This window comes from Bubalus bubalis, chromosome 15 (assembly GCF_019923935.1).
Source record: "Bubalus bubalis isolate 160015118507 breed Murrah chromosome 15, NDDB_SH_1, whole genome shotgun sequence".
NCBI classification, from domain to species: domain Eukaryota; kingdom Metazoa; phylum Chordata; class Mammalia; order Artiodactyla; family Bovidae; genus Bubalus; species Bubalus bubalis.
Window position 1 is genome coordinate 73,387,859 of NC_059171.1, and position 22,912 is coordinate 73,410,770.

The following is a 22,912-nucleotide window of genomic DNA, read 5'->3' on the forward strand; positions in this document are numbered from 1 at the left end:
CTTCGTCTCCTGTGCTCAATAAAGCAGAATCAAGCAGGATGTTCACCAAGTGAAGCTGTAAATATATTTTGCTGTTCAGTTCAGATGGTGCCTTCTTTAATCTCAGTTAATTATTCTGAAAGAACACCCAAAGGAAATCAAGAAGCATATTCTTGGAGTGCTCCTGGAACTTGTCAGATGAGAATCTAGATGGGAGTTTAATTGAATGACTATGCAAGTTTCCCTGTGACTGCAAAGTCTCAGTTAAATCTTGTGAAGTTGGACTGTGATGAGATCATGTGCCAGGTACTCCCAGGCTGCTGATGATAAGACTATTCATGGACACACCAGTGAGTCTAACCATACGTTTAAGAAAATATATCAAAGGACAAGCATAAACTCTCAGAAAATCTGACAGGCAATAATTCTACTCAGAATAGGAACTGAAATCATACATACAGTGAACGTGAAAGTCACTCAGTCATGTCTGACTTTTTGCCACCCCATGGACTATACAGTCTGTGGGATTCTCCAGGCTGGAATACTGGGGTGGGTAGCCGTTCTCTTCTCCGGGAGATCTTCCCAACCCAAGGATTGAATGCAGGTCTCCTGCACTGCAGGCAGATTCTTTACCAGGTAAGCCACCAGGGAAGCCCAAGAATACTGGAGTGGGTAACCTATCCCTTCTCCAGCAGATCTTCCCAACCCATGAATCGAACGGGATCTCCTGCATTGCAGGCATATTCTTTACCAGCTGAGCTATAAGGGTAATGGATAATATTAATTAACGGTAACATGAGCTCAGGGTGTATTATGCCCCAAATGGTCACCTAGGTGCTTTACATATTCATTTATATAATCCTCAATACAACCTTTTGAGGTGTGACTGATCATTAATATCATTGTATGGACAAGGAGTCTAAGGCACAGAGGGATAAATAATTTGCTCAAGGTCATGCAGCTGTTGAGTAGAAATATCAAGATTTAACCCAGGTTCTCTGGCTCCAGAGACCATCTCTTTTTACTGTCTCTAAATGGTAACAGCAATCAAAATTCAAATGGCATTCCTGGAGGCAGAATTGGATGAAATTATTTGAAAGTTAATCTGGAATAACAAGCATGGAAAAATAATGAGGAAAAGATTGAGGAGGGAGAAGAGTAATTAGGGGAGATTCTTGTTGTAAATATTAAAATGTACTTTAAAGTTGCATTTAATGTATTTACTTGACTCAATAAAAATTTATTGACCACCTACTCTTTGTCTGGCTCAGTTCTAGGTACCAGTGACACAGTAGTAATAAGAGCAGACAAAAGTCTCTATCCTCATGAAGCTTAAATTTTTGTTGATGGAGACAGACAAAGAAAGAAACATTTAAATACATGACTGTCCAGTGGTGATACATTCTTATGAATAAAAATACAGCAGAAACAGGGGATAGAGAACAGTGAGGTAGGAAAGGGGAAGCTTGCTAAATATTGGGATCAGGAAAGAACTCAGGGTGAAATAACACTTGAAAAAAAAAAACCCGGAAGAAGGGAGAGAGCAGACCATGAGGATACCTGGGAGATTGGCATTCTAGCAGAGAGAACAGCAAGTACTAAGGACCAGGGTAGGAGGATGCTTGTCATATTTGTGAAATGGCAAGGAGGCCAAGGTGGCTGGAATGATGAGAGGGCGAAGCGGCAGAAGATAATGTCAGAGGGATCGTGGCAGGAGAAGATTCTTGGGGGGATCTTGCTTTTAACTCTGACTAGAAAACATGACTTGGTCTGATTTACACACACTGTAAAATGATCATTTGGCTGCTGTGTTGAGAAAAGGATTAACGACTCTTCCCCAAAGAAGAATAGTGAATTTCTGGTAGATGGATGACACCGTGGGTCCACGTTTCTTGAATGGATATACCTAATGGAATAAATGGGGACAGGCACTGGAGACGGAGACTCTCTACACGGATCCCAAAAGCTAAGACTAAGGAATAAAACAGTGCTGGAAACAAGCAGGAAATGCCACTGACCTGTGGAGCAGAACTGAGAAAAACTTCATGAGATGCAGAATGCTTCCTCCTCCTCTGTTACCTGGGCAGTTGACCTCCTATTCCCTAATGTCACTTTTTTTCTTTCTTTTTTAATTTTATTTAGCTTTGGCTGTTCTGGGTCTTCACTGCTGCTTGGGTTTTCTCTAGTTGCGGTGAGCAGGGGCTACTCTTCATTGCGGTGCGTGGGCTTCTCATCGCAGTGGCTTCTCCTGTTTTGGAGCACGGGCTCTAGGTACTCAGGCTTCAACAGTTGTAGCTCTCGGGCTCGAGAGTATGGGCTCAGCTGTGGCCCACGGGTTTAGCTGCTCCACAGCATGTGGAATCTTCCCAGACCAGGGATCGGACCCATGTCCCCTGTACTGGCAGGCGGATTCCTAACCACTGGACTACCGTGGAAGTCCCCTAATGCCAATTTCTGAGAAAGCCAGAGTAGTTTTCCATCCACAACCCCAGCCAACTCTTCCAGCTAAGGTATCAACCCTTGAAATCATAGTGGAGGAGATGGCCTTCCGGGAGACGCAGCACCCATAAGTTAAGTTATAATGATGGCCAATGGCGATGGGAATTCTGCAGGGAATGGTAGGGATTGTGATGTCTGGGTATTATACTATCCCATAGATACAGACTCGGTACCAGATGTTGGGAAGCATCTGGTATCATGGAGCTAGCACAAGATAAGAGCCTTTGGGTGTGGTGCTGACTTGGGAGAACCCGCCAGCAGGTCAGCAAGGGAATATTCAGCCACAACCCCTGTGACAAAGAACAGACGTGAACCTTGCCTGCTTATCAGCACGCAGTCTGTACAGACCCAGCCTCATTCAGGGGCAGGAAAGGGAAAAAGGTCCATTTGACAGCTCTGACAAAATGCTGAGTGACGTGGCTAATAAGAAATAGTTGAGCAGTTTGTGGGCTCCATTACAAATTTTGCATCCTTGAAAAAATGTATACAAAGTTCATTGCTGAATTTCCACAAACACAGTTGTAGTCGTCCCATCACAGACATCATCAAATAGACTGGCTCTTCACAAATAATCTTTACAAATACTATCACAAAGAAGGAACAACTAAACAGCAGATCTGATCTTCTTTTCATTAATTTACAGTATCCAAGTATTATAAACTACCAAGGTCAATTTTAGATATTTCCTGAAGTACTGAGTTATCACTTAACATATTGACAACACTGTTTCCTATGAATGAATCAAAAGTGTACCTAAGTGTCTACTTGATTTCTATGCTTTAAAACTCTAAGAATATGCCTCAGTCATTACAATGCGGGTCAGACCCACAATTCCTAGACACACAAGATGGTTCAGTGGGTCAAACTTCAGTACTTCAACTGTTTAAATCAACAGGAACTATGAACATGCTAATTTTTAGTAATACTTATTTTCAATAGTAACCATAAGTGAAGCTAGAATTTTTATTTTTAACGTTTGATGATTTTTTAAGAAAAAAGCTTTTATTCTTTGAGTTTTATAGTCCTTGCAAATACCTAACTCATAAATGAAAAACAACTAATTCTGAGCAAGTAGGTATTCTCCAAAGGTTGATTTTATCGACTAGCTATGTTTTAGGAGGAATAATGACAGAGGTATATAAAAGAAATTATAAAAGGTAATAATTATTAGTTAATAATTTAATAACAATTTCAAAGGACTAATGAAAGGGATAGCTTGACATCAATGTTACTTTAACACAGTAGTCTAAAATCTTTAAGTCTTTATTGAATTTGTTACAATATTGCTTCTGTTTTTTGTTTATTTTTTCTTTTTTTGTTTTGGATTTTTGGCCAAGAGGCATGTGAGATCTCAGCTCCCCAACCAGGGATCATACCCACACTCCCTGCACTGGAAGGCCGAGTCTCAACAACTAGACCACTGGGGAAGTCCCTAAAATCTTAAAAAGTACATATCTCAAAGGAAAAAGTGCTACTCAGTTTATTACTGAGAAAAAAAGAAGCCTTCTGATTCTGTGTAAATTATCCATCTTTAACTAAGCACTTCTAGAATGCTTTTTCTTTAATAAGCCATTTTTTATGCTTTGCATATATACTTAACATGAAAAATTTAAACTGATATAAAAACAGAAAGGATAATGGAAATAGAATGCTGCATTTATTTAAAAGATTCATGGGAAAAGAGAGCAGAGGTCTTCTGATCAATGGCCTGGCACCCTGTAAAAGGTACACAAATTGCACATCTTGATTTTCTTTTAGGAAACCAGCGATTACCTTTTAATCTGTGGCTTCTCACAATGGAAATTTCCAAAAAAAAAAAAAAAAAAAAAAACAAGAAAGAAAGAACAGTGCTGATCACAGTGTCATTCAAATGTCTCTGTCGAAACACCAAAGTAATTGAGTTATCTCTTAGATTTCCCTATAGAATATTCTAATCAGCACAGAAGCGTTTCCTTCATTTGTTGTTGTCAACAAGGACAATGAGATTCTTATAGTCGTGTTTGTTGTCTTATTGCTTGACAACAAATTGTATTTGCTGTCTTATGGCCTCAGAGTAAAAATACATAATTGATTACTCAGAATCAATCTGTTACAAAACTGGCTTTGGGATAATGAAGGATTAGTAAATCATTATAGAAACCTTATTGGTTAATCAAGTTTATAATCTCTGTGCCCCCCGGGTCCCTTTTCTTCCTCAAAAGAACCTCCTCTTCCCGCTTTGAAACCTGAGTGACTGGGGCAAAGCTGACCCCACCCTCAGCTCAAGGCATAAGACTGTCTTTGTTGTTTAGCAGCTAAGTAGTGTGCAACTCTTTTGTGACCCCATGGACTATAGCCTGCCAGGCTCCTCTGTCCATGGGGTTTCCCAAGCAAGAATACTGGAGTAGGTTGCCATTTTCTTCTCCAGGGGATCTTCCCGACCCAGGGATTGAATCCATGTCTCCTACATTGCCAAGTGGATTCTTTACCACTGAGCCACCAGGGAAGCCCATGGCATGAGATAATAGTAACCAAACATATAATAATAGGAATGAAGAAAGGAATGAAGAAAGAAATAATAGGAATGAACATCTTTGACCAGAGATGCTCCATTGTCCATAGTCAAGCTCATCAAGATTTGTTGGACTCTTCAGCTAAACTGACCAAATCAGTGAAGTGGAGTTTTTATTCCATGGTGATAGGAGAGGGCCTTTCTCTGTGTCTTTCTCTGATTCTCTATCTTCATGCAAGGTAAGAACAAGAAATCAAGTCACCTTAGTTACTGCTAGTGCTCAGGTCAGGAAGGAAGCTGGCTTAAGGACAAAGACATCAGAAAGGGTCTTAACCTTCCCTTGCCTGAACCCTCTCTACCTTCCATATGTAGGAATGCTTCTTTATGGTGCAAGTTTTGTTTGCGGTTTCCTGCAGCTCGCAGCATGAAACATCCTAACTCATTCACAGAGTCTGTATTGAGGAATCCAAACTTTCTGTACAGACAAATGATTTTTTCAAGTTTAATTTCCTTAAGTTCTTTCAGGGTTGTCACCTGTCCCTGTTAAGTCTTTTCTGGCTTCTAAAGAGCTTCTGTCTCAGACATTCAGCTCTGAGATCAAGGTTAAGGAGTCTGAAAGCCAGGTGAGGGGAGGCTGTCAGTCTTCAGAAGTCAGCCATATCTAAAGGACACGTACTTCTGTTTTCTATGTCTGTGAGTCAGTTCCTGTTTTGTATATAGATTCCTTTACATTTTTTTTCAAGACTCTATATGTTGAGTCTATATATGAGTCTAACATAACTCAATATATGTTATGTTAGAGAAAAACATAAGTGATATATATGTTTTTCTCTATAAGACATTTAGCAGAAGAGGGAGGAGGAAGGACAAATTAGGAGGATATCATTAACAGATACAAACTACTATCCATAAAATAGACAAGCAACAGGGATTTACTATAAAGCACAGTTATATTCAGCATTTTGTAAAACCTATAATGGAAAGTAATTTGCAAAAAACAAACAAACCTGAATCAATGCTGTATACCTGAAACTAGTGCAATATTATAAATCAAGTATACTTCAAATTAAAAAACTGGAAAAAATATACAACACTTCTCTCAAATAAAAGACAAAAAAGAGTTTTAGTTAAAATACTATCTAGTCTGTTTCATAAAAATAATACAAAAAATAATAATGACATCAGTATTCACTGAGTGCTCACAGTGTTATGAATTTTATGTGTATTATCTTTCTCTGTGTTGTTATTCAGTCACTAAGTCATGTCTGACTCTTTGTGATACTATGGACTGCAGCACGCCAGGCTCCTCTGTCCTCCATTGTCTCTGAGAGTTTGCTCAAATTCATGTCCACTGAGTTGGTGATGATATCTACCCATCTCATCCTCTGCTGCCCCCTTCTCCTTTTGCCTTCAATCCTTCCTAGCGTCATTATCTTTCTTAAGAGCAATGTTAGGAAACAGAGGCCCAGCGTTAGGTTAATAAGTGGCCCAAAGTCACAAAACCAGTAAGCTCAATATTTGGAATTCAATCACATTTTTTTTTTTAATTTTTAGGGACCCAAGGCCTATGTTAGGTAGGCCAATACATATCCTCCCAAAGTTATCTGTAAGGAAAGCACTGATTGCCATGTGACAGACATGCTCAGTGGTCCCTGTGATCCACACCCCCAACTCTATTCCCATTCTAGTCTGAGAGGCAGAAGGCGGCTGCGGAGACAAGAACTGCTGGCAGGAGGAGTCAGCTGACCTTTGTTCTCCTACCTGACCTGGAGTGAGAAGATTTTCTGGCTCTCTCAGCCAAAAGGACCTTGATCAGAAGTCATCAGGAGCCCTAGGAGGTCAGGTTCCTTCAGGAACAAACTTATCCAGACTGGAGATGGATGTAAATGGCGCTGCCTACCTTGGGCATGCAGACGACCAGGTGCCCTGTGGTCTGAGATCTTTTAGCAAAACTGCTGTCGGGTTTGACTTCTGCAGGGAGGACGAGCTGAAATGGCTGAGAGTAGACAGGAAGCATATTACATGAGGGAGTTCCTTTAAGAGGCATTTTTGTTACATATTTAAAATTTACCAATTGTTAAAAAAAATCTAATTAGATTTATTCGGAAAAAAATAATATATGGGGCTATACTCCATAGGCACAAACTATTTTACCAATTTTAATGAGTGGCTAAAGAACAATTATCAGTCATAAATCATGATTGGTCCAATTATGATAACATGGCTGATAAAGCACTTATAGATAAAACGTCCTATCATAAAATATCAACATATTTCCATTTTTAAAGTCTTTAGGCTATCTCACACGAATACTTGGAATCGGCAAAACATGCTATTTCAAAAATGATAAAATTACAGTAGGAAAGGCTACCCACTTCAGTATTCTGGCCTGGAGAATTCCATGGACTGTATAGTCCATGGGGTCACAAAGAGTTGGACACAACTGAGTGACTTTCACTTTCATGAATGAAATCATTAACCATTTTAAATGTGTATAATATTGAAATACAATTTCAAGCACAGGCTACCCATATAGACCATCTTACCAGGTCTGGAAAAACTCTAACTAAATAGATACAGGTTAAAAAGACTAATTTTATCAAGGTACATCATGGTCAGCAACCGTTTCTGCTAAATACCCCTTCTGTTGTAAAATCGTGTGTCTAAAGCAAATAGCACTGAGTTTCTCTTTTTCTATTTTAAAATGGCTTAAAAATTTTTTTGAGGCAAGTTAGCTTGGGTTTAGGCTGAGTTCTGCAGTAGTAACAGCCTACAGGGTCACACTTACCTTTCCCTTGACCATCACTCGCACGTAAGTTGGCTGTACATCAACATCGATTAAAGAGGTGTCCATATACCTTCAAAATTCAACAATCAAGCCTTGTAATTTTTCCAGGACATTGAGTTTAAAGAAGAGCAAATACAAAGTTGCAGTTATGGGGCCGTTTTAACTGAAGAAAGTTCACAGTTTCCATGATACACAGGTCTTAGAATAGCCATCTTAAATTAATCCCCAGATCTCGCAGGAAATCCAACGTATCAGCAATTTCATTTTTAGACCCACAAGTACACTTGGCATTGATTGCCCCTCGCCCCAAAATATCTGCAGCCTGAAATACCAGAGGTTCGCAGAAAATGGCTTGCCATGCTCTTTCATGAATATTTTATTTTAAGCCCCTAAGACCGATGTGAATAGCCAGGGATGCTGAACCCACTAAGCTCCTGCTTCCTTGGGGCTGAGTTCTGTTCTATTTGCACACCAGTTGTGCAGCTGTCCTTACACGACCATCCTGGAAGGCTGGTTCAGCTTCTCCCCACTAGGTGTGTCCTGCCCAGAAAGCCCAGCACCCCACCTCCCCCCTAACCGCGACGGTGACCCCAGGATCGAGGGGCCATCGTTTTCAACTCCACAAGAGGGGAAAGGTTTAGATTCCACACCGCTCATTCAAATGAGAAGTTTGGCCAAATGATTATTTTTATACATGTCAAAATACTGATTGTGAATGTTTGAAAACATGGCAATGACTCAACACTCACAAACATTCAGTGAGGCAGGAAGGACAAATACAGGGTGATGGGCGCAGACTCTGACCACACAGACTCGGGAGGACTGACTCCCCTTCCCCTCCCGCTCCATTATCTTGAAGCACATGCCTTAACCTTTCTAAGCCTCTGTAGTCTCACTTGTAAAATGAGGATACAAATAGTACCTGTTTCCTAAGATTGCTATGTGTATTTTATCACAGTTAAAAAAGGCAATGTTGGGCCTGGGCCTAAGGGGTCACATTCTGACTTCTGCAATTACTGTGTCTACTTTGACAAGACTCACCCCCCAACCCACCTTGGGTAATTCCAGGATAACAATCCCTCCCAGGTCACTGGATTACTGAGAGGTTAAATAAGACAGAGCATGTAGCAAAATCGCTCAAAAAGAGAAACGCCTTTATTACAGTGTAAACGTCCACCGACTGCATCATCAGTAATCATTCATTCATTCAGTCCTGTTATTGAGCTCCTGACAGGTGTCAGGCACTGCTTTAGGTGCTGGAGATATGAAGAGGGAGGAACACACACAAGCTTCTGCCTCAACTTCACAGTTTTCAAACTACAAGGAAATTTAGAGTTTGACGGGTGGAAATCAAGAAGCAGGGTGAGGTGGAATGACGTGCTGGAGCAGGCAGGTACTGGTCTAGACTGGATGGTCGGGGTGCGCAGAGAGGCCTCTTTGATAAAGTGACATCCGAATGGAGGCCAGAAGGTCATGAGGACACCTAAGGTGACAGGGACACAAGCAGTGGGAGAGAGATGCCTGCACAGAGGTCCTGGGGCATCAGACCTGGGGTGAGAGCGACACAGACAGAAGGAGGCGCCTGGACAGAGGCCCTGGGGCATCAATGGGTCTGAAAGGGCTGGATAGGCAGAAACACCATGTATGTGGATCCTGAATTAAGCAGCTGGATAGAGGGAGTGAGGCAGAACCTGGCATGTTCGAGGATTGAGGCAGATGGCTGAGTGTCTTTAAGTGACTTTAGCAAGGACGGGCGGGAGGTGACACGGGCTGGTGCAGTGAGTGCCACAGCCCAGGAGAGCTGGGGTGGGGTTGGGGGGGGACAGCAGCAGGCAGGGTGCAGGGACAAGGGCAGGAAGGGAGTGTGATGGGTAAAACCAGCCCGGACTCAGGATGCAATGAAGAGGCTGGTGTTCGCATTTCAGAACTCAAGAGACTGTGACTGAGAAGGAAAACAGAAAGAAATGCCACCCTTTAAACACATGATAAAACGTTTTTACCTATACACGGCCAAGTCCAGGACGATCTGGTTACGCTTTTCATCATCTTTCAAAGTGAAGTCAAGCCTAAGGAACAATCCATTTAGGGGGGAAAAAAAAGGATGTCTTTAGCAATACTTGATAGATAACCGCATCCCAGTATTAAAAGGAAATTTACTAGTAACTATATCCTCATCTTCAACGGCACACTTATTTTTGTGGCTGGTCAATAAAATGTCTGAGAGTTTAACAATTTCAACAGAAGCCTACAACATATTTATAAATTATTTCTGTTTACATGGTTTCCATATGAGAATCTTAAACTAGATACAAAAAATCAGCATCGGTGCAGAGACAGAGACATCTGGTGGTTAAAGTTTTCTTTTCCCCTCTTCATTCGGGTTTGCTAGAAGCAAACTGAAACGCGGAATTATTGCCGGAGGACCACATGTTGCATCTGCTTGCCATTATCCAGCACACGATTCCTTCATTTTTAAACAGTCTTGTCTTCTTTTTTCTTCTTTCATCGGTGACCTTTCTACTTGCCCAGAAATGCTGCCTGTGACCCATCACCTCCATTTTATAGAAGAAGAAACAGAGGCTCAGAGAGGGCTGACATAGCCAGGAAAGAGGTCACAGGAATCTGGGAGGCAGGATCTCAAAGCCCCAAGTCTTTTAGCTGGACCGTGAGGTTGAGTCCTAGGTGTAACTTCCATACCGCCGATGCACTGTTCAGAATTACCTGGTCAATTTCATTGAGTATTTCAGTTATCGCCGTATTCTGTAAAGTACATAACCCAACGATGTTAAAGAATGCAGGCTAAATTGTTTGGGAAGATGTACCACTAGCCCTAGATTTGCTGCCAGCAGGGGTCTGCTCACTCTCACTACTTCCAGCAGCCCTGACGGGGGGACTCCTTCGGGTGCACAGATCACCCATGCGTTTTTGATCTCATCTCTGGGACTTTTATTATAGGTGTTTTCCCGTCTGCCTTGATTGCTTATTGCCCCATTTTCCAGCCACTGCGGGGAGCTGCCCGTGAGAACGGGGTCCTTTGTTTGAAGGACACAGCTCTGGGAGCTGCCTCAGTCCTTGAGGGTTTGCTTGCAAACATAGCTCTCTGTCCCGCCACCCCAGAGATTAGGCGCTTATTTACTGCAGGCACCTGGAGTTCTGTGCAAACTTCTCATGCACAGAGAAATGTTATCTGGTGTAAGAAATAATAACAGGGGGCCATTCCCATGCTCTCAAGATTTCTTGTGACTGTTTGTAAGATGTGTAGGTCAAACAAAGAAAATGTTAACTGTCTTGTCTTTCTCACGCTCTTCTCTATAAATACGAGATGCTGAATAAAGTTGGTGTCAGACTGCGTCCCTTCGTGGAGATGTGTCTGAACCTCTCGACCCCATCTTTGTTGTAGATTTCTCTTGCTTTAGTTTCTTTTCTCAGCCCTGCCGTGCACGTTCTCGGGACCTGATCGACTTTGCCGGCTGGCAACGGCAAGCCACCAACTTAAACTCTCCCTTCACGTATCTCTTGGAAAGTAATTTCAGAGAGGTTTTCTGTATAGCCCATGGGGTCGCAAAGAGTCGGACACGACTGAGTGACTTTCACTTTTTCTACAGCAGACACTGATACTCACTTCCCACTGTCTGCTCCTGCTTTACCCGTGGTAACAGGACCCCTGATTTGAGTGATGAATATGGCTCTGCAGGGTGAAGACTACATTCTCCAGCTTTCCTGGCTGCTGGATGAGATCATATGCTTCAGTTCTGAAGGAAAACGTTCATCCTTCTAGGAGCTTTCCTTAAGAGGGGGACTGAGTGCCCTTTCCCTCCTTTCCCCCTCTCTCTTCCACTGAGTACAAAAGGTGGTAGGTGGCCTAGAAATGACCATGGAGAGCACTCAATGACCTACTGCAACAGTCCAGGGAAGAGGAGGCTGACGTCCTCTACGCGGGTGGTGAGGGGGTGAATGAGAACGGGTGGGATTCTGGTAATTCTGGAGGAAGAGCTCGTGGACTCACTGATAACATGAGGGAGAGAAGGATGGAGGATGAATCTGAGGTATTGCTCTTGACACCCAGTGGACGCTCACTCCCAAGCCAGAAGACACCGACGGGCATGCAGGCTCTGATGGGAAGTGGGCGTGGGCGTGGAAGCGAGGACGTCTGCTTTAGTCAGGATGAGCCTACCATGCCTTGCTTATGTCCCCACAGGATCTCAAACAGCTAACTGAATACACAAGTCCCGAGCTCAGGGAAGAGATCAGGTCTGCTTGTGAGGAATGAAAACATCTTTCAAGCCATGGTATTTGGTGAGATCTTAAGAGAGCGGATAAGGAAAGAGAAGACAGCTGAGGAGCTGGCCCCAGAGCGTTTAGGAGACAAGACAGACAGGAGCCAGCAAAGCAGAGGACGATGAGAAGGTACGAGGGTCAAAGAATCAGGAGCAAGGGGAAGACAGTGCTTCGAGAAGGAAAGGAATGATCGGTTTGGTCAAATGTGTTACATTGAGCACATGGCTGAGACTTGAAAAGATGTGACCAAATATAGAAATGTTGTGAATGCAGAATATAAAAATGATGGGACCGAAGAAGCTTCAGGGGTCTTACTAGGGGCGCACAGAGTCCAGAGGGTTTCCTTCAAGCCCTGCTGTAGGTTGAAGAGGGACTGTCTCCCCATTAGATTTTTAAGTTCCTTGAAGGCAGAAATCTGTCATATTCACTTCTGCATCCCCAGGGCTTAGCATCATGTATTCATGCCTGCTGGATAAAGAAGGTGTGTGTGTGTGTGTGTGTGTGTGTGTGTGTGTGTGTGTGTGTGTTGGTGTTGGGGTGAGATTACAAACTTGATCATGGACACCACTAGAATTAGGCAAGCACAGGCAAGTCAGACACACCGCCAACTGGCTGTGTGACCTTGTGTGAGTCATTCACCTCTCAGTTCAGGTTTTGGACCTGTGAAGAAGCAATACCGCCTGTCATGTATGACTGCCGCGAAGATGAGTTAACGACACCCGAGGGTGATCAGGACAGCACCGCCTCTATCATGGTAACGGCACAACAGATGAAATGGTCAAAGCAGACATTCTGAGTAATGAAATGAAGCCTACAAGATTGAGTTCACAGGCTTGTTGATCTGTATTTTGCCTACAAAAGGCCTTCTCTGCCTGCTTTCTAGTTTTAATTTTAAAATAGCTAGATACTACTATGGGCTTCTCCAATATTTTGGCCACCTGATGCGAAGAGCCCACTCATTAGGAAAGCCCCTAATGCTGAGAAAGATTGAAGGCAAAATTGAAGGGGGCGGCAGAGGATGAGATGGTTAGACAGCATCACCAACTCAATGGACATGAATTTCAGCAAACTCTGGGGGACACTGGAGGGCAGAGGAGCCTGGCGGGCTATAGTCTACAGGGTCACAAAGAACTGGACATGACTTAGCGACTGAACAACAACAAAAGATACTATTATACGTGAGGATTTCTAGTTGGAATATTTTTCCCTCTCATCAACTCCATTGAGGAATTTATATCAATCTCTTGTCTTCGCTCTCGAAAGTTCTGCAGATGAGTTCCAGAGTATAAAGCAGCCGTACAGGTGATCAGGATTCTCAGCTAACCTGTTCATGGCAGAGTTGTAAAAATTAAAAAACACAACAATGGGACACTTGAAATTTTGGGGGAAAAAGTTGTACACGGTTCAAAGTTCCAGGGAATACAGAAATAACTAAGATTTCCTTATGTCTAGATCACTTTTTGTATGCTGAGAGAATGAAACGTAACATTATGTGCTTGAAAACATAATGACACTCTGCTTTTAAATATGTACAAAATGACATTCTCATTAGGCTCTTCTGGTCAGATATCTGAGCAACCGTGTCCACAAAGCCATGGTATGACCAATACCACATGTTTTGCATCTTCAAGTCTCCACTTGATTCCACTTACTTGGGTTCATTCACGTTCAGGGCTCTCCCGTCCTCGGTGACCAACATCCTGGGTGGCTTCACTTTCTTCTTCTTTTCACTTAGTATTGGGGGTGGTGGGAACAAGGGGCAGGGGAGGGAAAAAAATACACAAAGATAATATAAAAGCAATTAATGTGTGAGACAGTTTCAGAAAAATTAATGGCGTATTTGTGAATACATCAATTCACTGTGATGAGGTCCGTGGCTGGGAGCTGACAATCGAGCCAGGTTTCTGTGTGATTATACCCATATCTGTAAAGTGAAAATGTGACCAAGACAATTTGCCAGATCATTTGAATGGGGGAGAAAACTCCTTTTTATGAAATAGCCATGAATGTTTAAATGAGTCTATTTTATGCATGATTTACTCAGCTAACTGTCAATTCTCCATTTGTGTATACAGCTTCTACTTTAGCTAAAATTATAGTTTTTAAAATGCCAAACAGAACCTATTTTATAGAAATAAAAATACCAGTACATGAGGATCTATGTGAAAGGATGCCTATCACAGCATCACCTGCAAAGGCAAGACGCTGGAAGCATTGTGAATGTCCATCGATGGAGGAATAACTGGACTGACTGTGGTACGTTCACACTATGAGATATTGTGCATCTATTAAAAACGTGTTCACTCTTTATTAAAGTGTCATCTAAAAAGTTGTAGAAAACTGTTGATACGATTTAGTGAGAACAAACATATAAAATATAAGTCCATTTTTATTCTTAAAAAAGATCCCCAATCCCATATTTGCAGAAATCATTCATATGACTGTAGAGGTGGGCTGGACCCAAGCCTGCTAACTAATTCTCATTACCATGAAGGGTAGAGACAAGAGGGAGGTGAATGGAGTAAAGAGGAAAAATTCATGCAATAACATGAAAGAAAATGTAGGATGCAAATTATATTTACTTAAAACACTTTCAAAAAATACATAAAAACTTTAAAAAGGCATATATAGACAAGTTCTAGAAGATCAGATGGACAGATGTATTAAAATGACAGAACTACAGGCGATTCTTTGCCTTAGACTTCTATTGTTCTTTTAATAGAGATTTTATGTCAGTTAACTTTATTTTGTAATAGACATTTATTCACATTTTTCTGCATTGTAACTGGGTTGCCAGGTCCAATTAAGTTCACGTTTCCATGAGCTACATTGTTCTCCACAGTGAAGCGAAACTCGCTCAGTCATGTCTGACTTCCTTGTGACCCCATGGACTGTATGCAGTCCATTGAATTCTGCAGGCCAGAACACTGGAGTGGGTAGCCTTTCCCTTCTCCAGGAGATCTTCCCAACCCAGGGATCGAACTCAGGTCTCCTGCATTTCAGGCGGATTCTTTACCAACTGAGCTATCAGGGAAGCCCTTGTTTTCCATGATCCCGGACAATTAAGGGCAAACATCTCAGAAACTCATTAGACGGGGCAGACACAGCACTTGAACAGAATGACTTAGAGGACTGGTATCTCTAAACCAGGCCATAATATTTGACATGTTTAAAGTTGTTAAAAAGCTAGGGACATACAAACAAAACTCTACCTAAAATGCCATTATTCACAACAACCTAAAGAAGGTAATCTGATATTAATAAAGGTTAATAGATACATGTCAACAAAAAGCTAAAATTAGGAAAAGCAAAGTCTGTGTGTGATAGCTAGCACAGATTTAACACGGATGATGGATAAAACAATGTGCAATCATGAAAATATATTCTATCACTCTTGATGATAGGAAAAAATGGGATACCTTAATCTTTCTTGGTCTCTCCGTTGTTTTTCCATATGCCTCAGAGTTTCCAATCTAGATTCAGGAGTGTACAAAGAGGGCTTATTCCAGAATTCCAGGTCGTCTTCTCTCTCATCTAATTCCTTTGCCTTGCATTGCCCTTCTTGTATTTCTGGTGCCTGGATGTAGTCTTTACTGTCTTCAGAAGAAGGGCTAGGGACAAACACAGGACCCATCAAGACCAGTAATGGACACCTGAGTTTCATCCTGAACACTGCCCCGAAACACCTTACATGTTGTTTTTTAATACATTATCTTCTTAGCCTTGAATAACAAAATGCGTCTGAAAGAAAGCCTATCCGAGCGAAGTTGGAGAAATGAATGCCACAGCACTGGGACAGGCCCACCTGACCCACCACCGGGACTGCTGCGGGAACCAGATTCAGGGGTTCATAGACTGGGCTGATATGAGTCATCTGGGGAGTTCATACACAGTACGGATCTCCAGGCTCCCACCAGAGTCTATCCAGTCAGTTTGGAGGGGTGCCTAGGACTCTTGCTTTACAATATGTCATGGGAGGTTGTGATGATGAGTCAAACTCAGGGACCACTGGGCCTTGGTAATCAATCTTTCAGTCTTGACCCTTCAATTTCATCTTTCACACTGCTCCCAGAGGAATCTTTCTAAAAAATTTGATCACGTCTTCCAGGTTCTTTAGGGGCTTCCCTGGTGGCTCAGACAGTAAAGAATCTGCCTTCAGTGTGGGTCCCTGGGTTGGGAAAATCCCTTGAAGGAAGGCATGGCAACCCACTCCAGTATTCTTGCCTGGAGAATCCCATGGACAGAGGAACCTGGCTCAAAGAGTCAGACACGACTGAGCAACTAAGCGTGTTCCAGGTTCTTTAATGATTCTCTGTCTCTAAAATTCTTCAGTGGGCTATGTGACATTGCCCATGGTACAGCCTCTATCCACCCCATTTTTCATGGATGACTTTGGGTTTTGTAGCTTTATACAGTAAAGGGCTTCCTTGGTGTCTCAGTGGTAGAGAATCCGCCTGCCAATGCAGGAGACACAGGTTTGGTCCCTGGGTCAGGAAGACCCCCTGGAGAAAGAAATGGCAACCCACTCTAATATTCTTGCCTGGGAAATCCCACGGACAGAGGAGCCTGGTGGGCTACAGCCCATGGGGTCGCATAGAGTCAGATGCAACTGAGTGACTAAACAACAACGGTATGGGAATGCTCTTTTTCATTCATGTTTTGTGGACTGTCAGAGAAGTAAACGATGTCTCCATAAGGAATCAAAGAATTATTCCATGACAGTCAACATTATTCAGCAAGGATTCAGCTAGTATTTATTGAATGTCTTTCTGTGTGTCAGGCGCCAGAGAGACAGAAGACCGTTCTAGCAGAGAGAAAAGGACATCATTCAAGCAGTACACAACAGGTATAGGCTCTCCCCCCTCACCTCTCCCTAGAATTTGCACTGTTACAAAATGATATGAAATGAAAACAAGTACAAGAAGCCTTTAGTACCAGGACGGCAAATGGTAAGGACTCATTAAATGTTAGATTTTGTTATTATTCTTGTTACTGAAATAACACAAAATGCTCATTTAGTTGACCTTCAAATAAAATGCTTTTAAAAGGACAGACAGAAATATGAAATTTAAAGAGTACAAACAGAATATACAGTAAAATTCTGCTTAAACACCTTATGTATTATAAAATGCAACTAGACAGTTTAATAAACAAAATGGTGCAAATTACTGAAAATAAGTGCTTTGTCCCATAGCCATGGTTCTTTATGGTACTGGAAAAAAAAGGGGGAATCTATAATATTCTACAAGATTTTAGTTAACCATCACTGAAATCACTAGTTTCATTCTCATTACAAATTTTTGTTTGGCAAACAGACTCACAGACACAGAAAACAAACTTATGGTAACCAGAGGGGAAAGGTGGGGTGGGGGATAAATTAGGAGTTCATGATTAACATATGCATACTATTATATATAAAATAGATAAACAAGGACCTACTGTGTAGCATAGGGAACTATATTCAATATCTTGTAATAACCTATAATGGAAAATAATCTGAAAAAGAATACACACACACACACATATATATTATTGAATCACTCTGCTGTATACCTAAAACTACATAACATTGTCAATCAGCTATATTTCAATAACAAACTGAAAATAAAATATGGACAAGGTGAGTTTATTCTAGAAATTCAAGGATGGTTTAATTTTGAAAAATCTATCAATGTTAATTCAACACATCAACAGAAAAATATGCTTATCTCAATAGATACAGAAAAAGCATTTAGCAAAAACCTAGTATCCATGATGATAAAAGCTTTTCATCAACTTGGAATAAAAGGAAACTAACTCAACTCTTCAAAAACCTCACAGGAATCACTATACTTAATGATGATGAATTGGAAACATTCTTTTGAAAGCCGGGAACAAGATACAGATATCCATTCTTACTGTTGCCATTCCACCCATTACTGGAGGCTTAGCATTTAAAAAATAAAAAGCAGAGGTAGAAGGATTGGAAAATTTTTTCAAGTTACTATTTATTTTTTTAAAATGTGTTTTTCTACATAGAAAATACAGGATAATCTACAGACTAACTACTGCATCTTTTTAAAAAGTTCAGCAAGACTGCATGCGTGCTAAGTTGCTTCAGTTGTGTCCAACTCTGTGCGACCCTGAGGACTGTAGCCCTTCAGGCTCCTCTGTCCACGGGATTCTCCAGGCAGGAATACTCGAGTGGGTAGCCGTTCCCTTCTCCAGGGGATCCTCTGACCCAGGGATCGAACTTGTCCCTCTTATGCCTCCTGCGTTGGTAGGCAGATTCTTTACCACTAGCGCCAACAAGATTTCTTAATGCTATTTGCCTCTATATACATCAGAAAGACCCAATAACAAATCAATCTTTAAAATCCCACTCTACAAGATACTTAGAAATAAATCTAATAAGAAATAATGTAAAATTTTTATAGAGAAAATTATAAAAACTTACTGAAGGACTACGAAGGTCTAAATAAATAGAGCTATCCCAAAGTTCAGCAAGGAAAGAATCAATGTCCTGAAGGTGTCAACTTTCCCCTTATGAATGTATAAATTCAATGCAATTTCAATCAATATTACACTAGGGATTTGGGGGGATTTTGAAAGCCTGACTCTAAAATTCTCACAAAAGAGTAAAAAAGAGATGGAAGTATCAAGATGATTTTGAAACAGAAGAATATCTCCTACCAAACATCAAGATTTATAGAAATTAAAACCATGCGGGAGTACTCCCATGGAAGAATCTAGGGAGCCCAGAAATGGGCCCATAACTCATAAGAGCAGGGAATATAATCCAGGAAAAGAATGGCACTGTAATACATGGGCTGAATTCTATGCCCATGACAATCCTGTGCAGGAAATGACTAGCACCCTACCCCACACTGTTGTCAAAAGTTAACCCCGGATAGATAGATATGACATTGGGGTATTGAAAAATTTCATAAATAAGATCAAAATGTATAAAATAAGTTTAGCTACATTAATATGTCTAAATTCTAGAAAACAAAAGCACTTATCTAAATTAAAGACAAGTCACAGACAGATTGCAAGAAGGTATTTGCAAACCTCATAACCACCAAAGAATTTGCATCTAGAATATAAAAGAGCTATAAATTAATAAGAAAAAACCTTACAACTTATTTAAGATAGGTGGAAGTCCTGAACAGAAGAAATCTAAATAGCTAATAACCATATAAGAAGACATTTAAGATACTGAAACTCACACTTACTTCTAGAAATGCAAATTAAAATATGAGATGCTATTTAACAACCAATGTGATTGGCCAATGTTTTAAAAACCACATTATCTACTATTGACAAAAGATCAGGAACTCTCCAACACTGCTGATATATGAGTTTAAATTAGTACACTTTAAAAAACAATTGGGCAATGCATATAAAGTTGAAACTGCTGCTGCTGCTAAGTCACTTCAGTCATGTCCAACTCTGTGCGACCCCATAAAGGGCAGCCCATTAGGCTCCCCCATCCCTGGGATTCTCCAGGCAAGAACACTGGAGTGGGTTGCCATTTCCTTCTCCAATGCATGAAAGTGAAAAGTGAAAGTGAAGTCGCTCAGTCGTGTCCGACTCTTAGCGACCCCATGGACTGCAGCCTACCAGGCTCCTCCGTCCATGGGATTTTCCAGGCAAGAGTACTAGAGTGGGGTGTCATTGCCTTCTCCGATAAAGTTGAAAAGATGTTTACAATTAATATGCAGCGATGTCACTGCTGAATATACACTACAGAAACATCCGTACTTGCACAAGGAGACATGTGCACCATTGTGTGAAAAAAATGAGAAATGGAAAACCACTTACACAGCCACCCAAGGAGGAATGGCTGCATCAGGGCTGATCTTCAGCTGACCCTCCTCCTGCCTCACTCCCTTCCTCTTTCTCTTCCTCCTTCCTTCCTTCCTATGTTCTCAAACTAGGGCCACACAGATCGCTGGAGCTGGTGCTTATTCTGATCTGTCAGGGCCAAAGAAATATTCACTGTCAAATATTTTGAATGCCCACTCTGGGATAAATTGTGATTTATTCAGTCGATGGAATTTTATTCCACAGTTAGAATGAATGAACTCGTCTTAAGTGTCTTCATATGTGTAAAGAGCAAAAACATAATACTGAATGAAAAGCAAAACTGTAGAAAGATATCATTCATGCTAAAACAAAACAAAACAAAACAAAACAACATAAAACTACGCCTGGTTAAGCAGTATTAAGTACTACATAATTATGTGGGTAAATATATGACAATACAGTGGGATCAACATTATACCAAACACAACTAAAGTACTGACTTTAGAATGGTGGACGCCACAGGATGAAAGGAGGAGAGGGATGCGGGAGAAACCCTGAAGGAGCTTCTCTATCGATATTCTATTTATTAAAAAAAAAAGGCAAACATGCCAACTATTAACATTTAATAAGTGTGGGTGTGGTGCACACAATAGCTGTAGCTGCCTGTGTATCTGTTTAACGTTTATGTATATCTGAAATACATTATAATTATTATTTTCCCAAGTTTAAGAGGTTCTGTTATCAAAATATTGAAAGATTTCATTGTATGGAATCAAATCAACTGAGTACAGTTGCAATTCCTTTAAAATAAGCAAGCATGAAAAATGAATGTTTGTAAAAACGACCAATTAGGGGCATATTAATCACATTAAAAATGCATTCATTATATAATTCACAAACAGAACATCTCATGCAATCAAAATTGCTCAATTTATAATAACATGATTTGCATTTAACTTTTCTAAAATATTCCTACTTTATAAATCAAAGTACACCTGCTAATTCAGCTTTCCTGTGCATCTTTCAGAGAGATTTGTCTGAGGATAATTTTAGATGAGAATTAAAGCTGCTAGTTTATAAAGGCTCCCCCTCCACCCCCTCAAGGGAAGAAGACCTCACCGAATGGTCACAACCAATGAGATGATCATACATGGTCTTCCCCAGAATTCACATCATAATTTATTCTTCAAATCAATCACTGGACTCTAAGTGGCTGTAAACACCTTGAGAAGAGAGCTTTTTAACCTAAGTTTTGCTTTTAACATGAGTTAACCAGAAGGTACACTCCATTTACCCACAGGGTAGCACTGAGGTCCGCGTGCCAGTGTCCGCCAGAGCCTGTGTGACTTCTCCCCATCTCGCCTTTGTTTTCCTCCTCCTTCAGTTTCCTCTGAGCCTCTTCCTTATCCTTGGCTCGCTTAAGACAGTAAGCTTTCTCCTGCTCTCTGATACGCTGTTCAACTACTGGGAGGTTCTGTAATGCCTGAATCCTTTCTGAACGCTCGATTTCTTTACCATCCAACCACTGGAACAACAACAAAGAAAAACCAGCCAACACAGTGCATTTATCCCAGAGTTGCAATTTGAATCAGCCCCAAGAGGACTTTACTTGCAAGACTAGAAATAATAAATAATACACCTTAGTGATATGGAGTTGAAAGCAAAGTAATTAGTGGGAAATACAATCAGTGTTTTACTTCACACAATTAATACCGTTTACAAAGCATCTTTACGGGTAATAACAATAAGTAGGTCTTCTGTGGAAACTGATTATTAATGACCAGCTCTCAAAATATATTAATTTTATAACTGCTCATTGTGTTAAGAGTTTCAATATCTCAGGTGAAGTCCCAAATGCTCTCTATGAGAAAGGGCTTTGTATATTACACAAAGTGAAGTGAAGTGAAGTCACTCAGTCATGTCCAACTCTTTGCAACCCCATGGACTGTAGCCTACCAGGCTCCTCTGTCCATGGGATTTTCCAGGCAATAGTACTGGAGTGGATTGCCATTTCCTTCTCCAGCAGATCTTCCTGACCCAGGGATCAAACCCGGGTCTCCCGCATTGTAGACAGCCGCTGTACCGTCTGAGCCACCCAGGAAGTCCTAGATTACACAAAACAGAGCTCTAATGCAAATGGGCCCAGGAACCAACCCACACCTTGATCTACAACTTGTAGCCTTCAGAACAATGAGATAAATTCCTGATGTTCAAGCTATCCTGTTTGTAGAACTTTGTTATAGCCCTAGGAAATAAGACATCTGTTAGGACAACTCTTGTCAAAGTAGATAACAAGCTTTCAATGAAATGGTATGTACTGATGAATCTATTTGCAGAGAAGGAATGGAGACACAGATGTACAGAATGTACTTGTGGACACGCTGGGGGAAGGCAAGGGTGGGATGGACTAAGAGGGTAGCATTGACATATACACCACAATATATACAGACAGCCAGTGGGAAGCTAGTGGGAAGCCAGTGGGGAGCTGCAGACAGCACAAGGCGCTCAGCTCAGTGCTCCGTGATGACCTAGAGGGGTGGGAAGGGATGGGGCGGGGAGGCCCACGGGGGTGGGGATATGACTGATTATGACTGATTCACGGTGTTGTAGAGCAGAAAGGAACACAACATTGTAAAGCAATTTTCCCCCAATTAAAAAAAAAAGATTCTGAAGTTTATCAGCCTATTTTTAAATACTAGTAAACACATTTATGCAGAGAAGGCAATGGCACCCCACTCCAGTACTTTTGCCTAGAAAATCCCATGGACGGAGGAGCCTGGTAGGCTGCAGTTCATGGGGTCTCGAAGAGTCGGACACGACTGAGCAACTTCACTTTCACTTTTCACTTTCAAGCATTGGAGAGGGAAATGGCAACCCACTCCAGTGTTCTCGCCTGGAGAATCCCAGGGACGGGGAAGCCTGGTGGGCTGCCGTCTATGGGGTCGCACAGAGTCGGACACGACTGAAGTGACTTAGCAACAGCAAACACATTTATGAGTACCATTTTTCAAAGAGAGTCTGTTGCCTTTGTAGCAGCTGAATCACAGTCTTTCTGGAAGGAAAGACTTGACCTGAGACCTGTACATTAA

At 41.4% G+C, this 22,912-nt stretch overlaps 1 protein-coding gene across 5 annotated transcripts in view; it reads right to left on the minus strand.

Annotated features, from left to right (window-relative positions):
* DNAAF11 (dynein axonemal assembly factor 11) overlaps positions 1-22,912 on the minus strand; it is a 71,790-nt gene that overhangs the window by 18,645 nt on the left and 30,233 nt on the right. For all 5 annotated transcript variants that reach the window (XM_006079358.4, XM_006079357.4, XM_025265521.3 and 2 more), the window contains 6 exons: positions 21,122-21,348; positions 15,455-15,646; positions 13,688-13,765; positions 9,758-9,823; positions 7,758-7,827; positions 6,870-6,965 (listed from right to left, as the gene is read on the minus strand). In XM_006079358.4, the coding sequence (XP_006079420.3) occupies positions 6,870-6,965; positions 7,758-7,827; positions 9,758-9,823; positions 13,688-13,765; positions 15,455-15,646; positions 21,122-21,348 (729 nt within the window). The remainder of the gene's footprint in view (positions 1-6,869; positions 6,966-7,757; positions 7,828-9,757; positions 9,824-13,687; positions 13,766-15,454; positions 15,647-21,121; positions 21,349-22,912) is intronic.